At 28.5% G+C, this 7,652-nt stretch overlaps 3 protein-coding genes across 3 annotated transcripts in view; 2 read left to right on the forward strand and 1 right to left on the reverse strand.

The window, feature by feature from the left end:
- The window catches only part of LOC111035904, a 4,046-nt gene extending 3,507 nt beyond the window's left edge, over positions 1 to 539 (forward strand). The window contains exons 5-7 of the mRNA XM_022317727.1: positions 30 to 277; positions 365 to 389; positions 480 to 539. Coding sequence (XP_022173419.1) covers positions 30 to 277; positions 365 to 389; positions 480 to 539 — 333 coding nt within the window. The remainder of the gene's footprint in view (positions 1 to 29; positions 278 to 364; positions 390 to 479) is intronic.
- Positions 540 to 771: 232 nt separating this feature from the next.
- On the reverse strand, positions 772 to 4,667 carry LOC111035905 (putative nuclease HARBI1). Its single transcript, XM_022317729.1, has 4 exons — positions 4,623 to 4,667; positions 2,115 to 2,311; positions 1,526 to 1,673; positions 772 to 1,314 (listed from the first exon to the last, which is right to left on the reverse strand). Exons 1-4 carry the CDS (start codon positions 4,665 to 4,667, stop codon positions 772 to 774), a joined length of 933 nt encoding a protein of 310 aa, XP_022173421.1.
- Positions 4,668 to 4,712: 45 nt separating this feature from the next.
- The window catches only part of LOC111035906, a 6,925-nt gene continuing 3,985 nt past the window's right edge, over positions 4,713 to 7,652 (forward strand). The window contains exons 1-5 of the mRNA XM_022317730.1: positions 4,713 to 4,804; positions 6,175 to 6,249; positions 6,639 to 6,710; positions 6,929 to 7,045; positions 7,144 to 7,381. Of these exons, the coding sequence (XP_022173422.1) occupies positions 4,713 to 4,804; positions 6,175 to 6,249; positions 6,639 to 6,710; positions 6,929 to 7,045; positions 7,144 to 7,381 (594 nt within the window). The remainder of the gene's footprint in view (positions 4,805 to 6,174; positions 6,250 to 6,638; positions 6,711 to 6,928; positions 7,046 to 7,143; positions 7,382 to 7,652) is intronic.

Consider the following 7,652-nt stretch of genomic DNA (forward strand, 5'->3'; position numbering starts at 1 on the left):
CTATTAATGATACAAATCTTGCTGGTAAGGTTATTGATCAACCAAATGCTGATGACCCTATCACAGAAGCTATTAATGATACAAATCTTGCTGGTAAGGTTATTGATCAACCAAATGCTGATGACCCTATCACAGAAGCTATTAATGATACAAATCTTGCTGGTAAGGTTATTGATCAACCAAATGCTGATGACCCTTTCATAAATGCTATAAATGATATAAGACTTGCTGGTAAGATCATTGATCAACCAAATTTGACAACAGATAACTCAAAAAGGTATTTGAAGTATCATTTTTCTACAGAAATACTTAAAAATTACAATTTGTCTATAAAATAAACTTATGTTTTTAAAAATCTTTCCAGTAAACTTGGTGTCTTGAAACAATCAGTAAATGCTTCCATGCATATAGTAGAATCAAACGACGCTCGTAATGAAATTTTAAAATCATATTATATTGCTAAACTTTTTCTTTTAAAGAGGAGAACAGAAGCAAAAGAAAAAATTGCAGCTGCATTAGAAAAAAAGTACCTAATGTAATCTTATTTTGTTTAAATTTAAGAAAGGTTTTTTAACATACCATTAACCAATTTACACTATAAAAAAATACTAATATATTATTAATTAAACTTTACCACCTAACTAATGTTCCTATACTAAAATTATGAAAGATCTCATATTTAGATAGTTAATATATAAAAAAAAATATGTGTGATACATTTATTTAGTAATAATAATTTTACAATGTTTTTCGTTTTAAATAAAGAGATGTTTATTGAAAGTATCTATTAATAATTTGTTTTTGGTATCTTTTTCCTGCTGTAAGTTCTGGATTAATTTGATTCACATTGTTATTTACTGGTAAATCATTAATTATGCCCAAATCAATATCTTCCCTTTCATCGATATTTACTAATGGTAATTTATTTGTTATACAAATATTGTGCAATATGACACAAGCGTTAATAATACTAGCCGCCTTTGGTGGTGAGTAATGCAAAACTCTATGTTTAAGAAGACATCTAAAGCGCATTTTCAGCACACCATTGCAACGCTCGATTATTGACCTGGTTTTACAGAACCACTTATTGTACCGAGCTTCTGAACTATTTTCCTGTGGTTCATATATTGGTGTCATCAACCATGGTCTAAGCCCATACCCTGAATCACCAAGCATAAAATATGATGTTTGTCCAATTGAATGTAAATGTTGTAATAACTCTTGCACCACACTTAAACGCCATATGTGGCTATCATGAACACTTCCCGGGAACTTAGAGCATACATTCAATATTTTTAAATCTGAGTCACATATCTGTAATAATAATAAAATTAAATAAATATATGCATAATAATAATGATAAAAAATATTTAATACTTTTCATTAATTAACAAATATGAAAATAATTATCTAAGTGTATAAATCACCCTCCTGTATACCGTAATTTAATAATTCAATTGAAGACTACTGGGTAGGGAAATACCAGTGGGTTACCCCCTTATATTAAATATATTCAAAGACTCACTAGTTGAGTATTAATACTATGATAACCTTTTCGGTTGACATATATATGCTCTGGGTAAAGTTCATCTTCTGAATTTGGAGGAACAATAGCTATGTGTGTTCCGTCTACAACTCCAACAATTCCAGGAATTGAATACTTGTCATAAAACCTGTAGGGAAATATTTAAACTAATAAGTAATAATTTAATGTCTTAAATCCATAAGCTTACACAAACAAACTAACGTTAATAAAAAGTAGTAAATATAACTATGAGTTGAAATACAAGCAAAATTATATTTTTTTCCATTTTTCAGTTTTACAAAAATAATTTTTAATTTAATAAGTTATACTTATTAGCCAAGAAATAAGAATACAAATAATCAACAATCATATAGAAGTACATCCTAGTACTTAGGTACCAATTATAGATAAATTTGACCTCATAGAAAAATGTTAGTTCTTTCATTAGAGGTGATCAACAAAACTTTAATGAAAATAAAAACTTGAAAATTATTTGTACAAGTTGTTGATTATTTGAATTAATATTTATGAAGATTTTTCTATTTAAATAATTTATTAACTAGTCGACTCATATTAAAATGTAACTTACCCTCGACGAACAATATTGAGTTCTAACATATTAGCAGGAAAATGAATATACTTGTTCATAATCTGATAATTATTCAAAGCTTCAGTTACTTCTGTTAGACACCTGCTGACCGATGCTTGACTTAGTGCTGCACCTCTATGCTCACCTATATCCTGTTGGTAACTTCCACTTGCATAAAACCTCAAAGCTGTGAGTACCTAAGTATGAATATATAGTTTAATGAAACTAAAAATTAGGTACCCTTTAATGAATTATGATTGTTACAATGTTACCCATGTGGCTATGTAACATCTGAAATTTCCTTATTAGTTATTATAAAAATATAGTACCTAGGTAAAGTCACCAGCTATGGCCACCTTAAGCGTTTTTCTAGACAAATCATACTATTAAGTTTTACTAGTTAATAATTGAGCTTTGAAATTTTAATATGTGATCATCATAACAAGCATAATACTTAGTTAAAATTTTGGGTTAATGAAACAATTGTGTCTAATGAGAAACAATTTTAATGTAATGATGAATAACACTGTATCTAATGAGAAACAATTTTAATGTAATGATGAATAACACTGTATTTAATTATTATAAAAATAATTGTATACTTAACATGTTGATGGACATTTCACTTTATTATTTTTTTAAAAAACCCTCTGAAAATTGTCACATAGAAAAGTTTAAAATAGAGTGCCTGATTGTCCGATGAGATGTGGGGGTTCAAAATACATTTTCTTTCATAAGAGACAATTGAAAATATCACTGCTATAGCAATAATGACAATTTTTGGAAATTGTTGTTGTGAAATGTATTTACTACTACTGCTATATAGCAGTTAGTGACCACTGACGTCAAATTTGTGTTATAGCAGTACTGTCCATAACGTGTTAATTACTCAATTATGAATAAATAACTAAACAAAAATTATAGGTACCTACCTAAATATAATTTAATATTTTAAAAACCAAAATTTCAAATAGGTACAACATATTTACTATTAAGTAGGTATAAGTAGTATTATAGTAGGTACCTATGTATCTACCTAACATTTTGGTAACTTATAAAAACTGATCCAGTTATTTGAATAAATAGGTATATAACTAAAATCAGCAACTTTTAAACAATACCTAATATGAAAAGAATAATCAACACTTGGCAATTTTTAGAAGATAATAAAATAATATTATAAACTTAAAAAATTATTAACTACAAAAATTAAATAACTTTTCAAATGTATTAAGTTTTTGGTAGGTACCTACCGATATCAAAAACGATAAAAAATATTTACCATAAAGGCCTTTAATGTTAATTTTACTTAAGAGGATGTCACACTGGTCATTTTCAGCGGTAAAAACACGGCTACGAAAAACAAACGAAACGGCATTAAAAAGTGTTTTTAGAGTAAAAATACTTATTATGAAACTTATAGAGAACAATATATTGGAGGGAACCTCATCGGTGTTTTTCGAAATATTAATTATTAAAAAAGTTACAGTTATTTAAAAAATGTAAAAAAAAAGGGTTTTTGTGCCTTTAATATCTAGCTGTGTATTTAGATTAATACAAAACCCCGATGAGGTTCCCTCCGAAATATTGTTCTCTATAAAATTTATTATAGGTATTTTTACTCTTAAACCACTTTTTAATGGCTTTTCGATTGTTTTTCGACAGCATGTCTACGTCGTTAGATTTGACTTTTCATTGCCATCATGTGCTGCCACCTACCTGCCGTTGTGACCGCGGCCGCAAAGTCCCCCCACTACGCCAAAAAATGACTGTCTCGTACGGTCGCCGGTAATCGGCGACGAATAACGAGAACACTTCGACAAACGCTTCTGAGAATAGATTATGCGCCGATTATAAACCTTTATACATTCTAGAAATATGAATATAAATTATTGACATTTTATTATAGAAATAACAATAATGAATAAATACAATTATAACCAGGCAATCGACAATCATAGACGGTATTCCAAATTCCATCACTGACCTACTGGATAAGTGATAACTCATTTTATTTGTGTTCAATATTTTTTACAATATAATTACTACGGACATTCAAATATTTTCAGACAGTAGAAAGGTAGGTCGTAGGTACATCAAACTTCAAAGTATGCATAATTCGTCCAACGACAATAAATTCTAGTACCTAATCATATAAAATAAATATTACTCTACATAATAGTATACTACATGCTATAAATTATATTGGTATATTACTGTAATGTAAAAAACTTGAATCGATATTTAAATTAATTGGAACAATTATTATTATAACATGAGTATGACTATTATGATTTATGACTATGCCAAATAAAAAAAATGAGTTATAAATATAGACACCGTACTTAGTGATTACGAATTAGAACAGCGGAAGTAACAATATAAGACTACTAATAGCTGTATTTCCAGAAATATGTATACAAATTAAAAATAAATATTCAAGTATAATATTATTACTATAACTATTGTAATACTCGAGTTATCGTAAAGTAAACTCTGAAAAATAACCATTTCTTCTGGATGATTCAACGTGATCACATCAGTTGTGAACATTTTTATCACTTTTTTTTACAATTTTTCGGCTCTTCATTTTTCATTATGGCAAATAAAAAAAATGCGCTAAAGCGTAAACGATCGACTAAAAGTATGGTCACTAAGACACTTGCACTAAGACGGTCTAAAAAACCAAGGTAAGTCCCCTAAATTACATATTATTTATTTTAAAAATTAAAAACATTGTATTACCAATTTAAATTAAATTTTATAAGCTTAGTCTCCCGGTCTAAAACGAAAAAAATTGTTTTCATATATAACAAATTAACAAATGTCGAGTGTCGAGTGTACCTCGTCATAGAGAAGGTCACTGATCATTTGTAAAATGTCGATAAAAAAATTATACCACCCCAAAAATCTTGAACATATAAAACAAAGAAATTATTGAAATTAAAAAACGTGTTTGGAGTTCATATTTTAACACATCAATCAAACGAACCTATGACTCAATGACGAGGTCCACTCGACATCTACTATAATACAGTAGAGCGATTGGAACAAGTCTAGTTTAGCGGCCACTCGAATTTTTCGATTTTTTTTTCGGGAACCTATGTATTTTAACGAGTCTTAAACGATGGTGTAAAAATAAATTTGCGGAAACCATAAGTTTTGAAGTTATAGACTTACGAAGTTAACGATTTTCGGTTTTTTACACATACGCATGACACTATTTTTTTTACATTTTTACCGCTTTTATATAATGAATTTTTTGGGGAAACCTTTGTATTTAAACTTGTTTAAAACGATAGTGTAAAAATAAATTTGCGGAAATCATTAGTTTTGAAATTATACACTAGTTTAATCTAGTTTAAAGGCCACACAAATTACGACCCTGTCGATGGAGTTAGAGACGACACTTCTGTTGAGTGTGCAGAGTCGGAATCTGGAACCGGCTCTGAGGTAGAGTCTAGAGACGAATCCGAAACAATTTTTTTTTAGTTTTAAAATAAAATATAAAAATTGGTTTTACTTTTTGACAGTGTAACCTTGTATGGTTTTCAATGTAAAAAAAAAACGAAAAAATATCGCTTGACTTGCTATGCAACACAACTTCAAGTAGGTCACAGGGTAAGTTATGTTGTATAGTATGGGCAGTGATGCCTTGTTAGCGGCACTCGTCGCTCCGCTCCTCGGCGCCGTCGCTCCGCTCCGCAAATCGAAAATATCCCTCGACTTGCTATGCAAAACCACATCAAGTAAGTCACAGGGTAAGTTATGTCGTATAGTATGTGCAGTGATTACACGTTTTGCTCCTCGGTGCAGTCGCTCTGCTCCGCAAATCGAAAATATCCCGTCACGCGTATGGGTAAAAACCGAAAATCGTGAACTTCGTAAGTCTATAACTTCAAAACTAATGGTTTCCGCAAATTTATTTTTACACCATCGTTTAAGACTCGTTAAAGTACATAGGTTTCCGAAAAAAAAATCGAAAAATTCGAGTGGCCGCTAAACTAGACTTATGCCGAGCGATTATACTTACTTTTTTTTTAAATTAATAAAACTATAGTGATGTTGTTGAGGACAGAGATCCTGAAGAATCTTCAGTTCAAATTCGATTCAACAATGTTGATCAAAATTCGAGGTAATAACATTATTTTAGAACCTATAAATTGGTGTGTGTGTGTGTGTGTGTGTGTAATTTTATATTATTCATAATGTTGACACAATATAATTTTACCTATTAAATTACGAATAAGTATTACGATATTTTAGTTGTATTATTTATAAATTATGTCAAAATTCGAACTTTAAATGCTTATAAAAAAAATTTCCAACTTTTAACATTTCATACTTTTTAACTACAAAATAGCGTAGGTAATAAGAATTTATTTTCAGTTGAAGTATAGGTAAGGTAAGTCTACTATCAGAACTATCATATATTATGAAATATTAGTTATAACTAATACAATTTATTTGTTTGGTATTTTGTATCTATACTGACTGTATAATATACTCCTATATTATTTATAGTGAACCTAGTACCTCCATTGGCTCTACTAATGACATAGAAATTGAAAACATAGACTTTGTTACACCAATCCAGTAAGTAAGATTATTAAAAATAGTTAGGTATCTTATTATATTTGTTTTCACTTAGTATATAGTTTTCATTTTAGCTTAAATTGTAAAATCGTTTGTTAATTAGAATTTTGAACTAACCTATTGTACATTATATAGTTGGTAGTGCCAAACCTTTTATTATGTATTTTGTTTTTGAGACTTCACTTGTTATGAAATAATTAATTAATTAAAAACTTTAGATTTACTTTGTCACCTGTTCAAAATGTCCCAATTGTTGAATGTAATCAATCTTTTAATTTAAATGATATTGAATCCTACACATTACCAAGTGTTGATGAGGAAAATAGTAATACTGAGTAAGTATCAGAAAAAAACAAAAATCTCTTTGATTATTTTTATGTCGAATTTCGTTTTCGATTTTATTTTATTTTTTATTTTTATTTTTTATATTTAGCGTTATTACTGACCATTTATCAGGTAGACGAATTGTAGATGTTGATTATATTTTTAAACAAATCCAAAACAGTTCACATGGTGGTGGACTAGATTGTTCTTTTTTGAATATGTCTTTTGTCTCAGAAAAACGTTATGGTTTTTTTTCCAAATTCAAATTTCAATGCAAAATGTGCAACATTATAACGGTTATTTCTTCAGAACCATCTGATAAATCATATCTTCCCATAAATAAAGCCGTAACAAATGGAACTGTAGCAATTGGTAAATTGAAAAAAATAATAATATTGATTTACTTAATATACCTAAAATATAGAAGTAATATAATATATTACCTTATTATATTTTTTTTTGTCTTTATGTTTACTGATTAAACCACTATCAACATTTGATTTTTAAAGGGAAATATATCATAAAAATGTATTAAATTAATAATACAACTTTTGATTCTGAACAATCTGAACGGAGTGATTAATTTATGTTAATTTTAAAATGATTTTTTTTTTTTTT

Source organism: Myzus persicae, unplaced genomic scaffold (assembly GCF_001856785.1).
Source record: "Myzus persicae strain clone G006 unplaced genomic scaffold, MPER_G0061.0, whole genome shotgun sequence".
Lineage (NCBI taxonomy): Eukaryota > Metazoa > Arthropoda > Insecta > Hemiptera > Aphididae > Myzus > Myzus persicae.

Excerpts from the sequence above, each read along its gene's own strand:
- LOC111035905 (XM_022317729.1), bottom strand. The coding sequence starts at position 4,667 with ATGTTCACAACTGATGTGATCACGTTGAATCATCCAGAAGAAATG. Across the intron at positions 2,312-4,622 it reads TGAATCATCCAGAAGAAATG|GTACTCACAGCTTTGAGGTT; the intron begins GTTATTTTTCAG and ends ATTCATACTTAG. Across the intron at positions 1,674-2,114 it reads CTCAATATTGTTCGTCGAGG|GTTTTATGACAAGTATTCAA; the intron begins GTAAGTTACATT and ends ATTTCCCTACAG.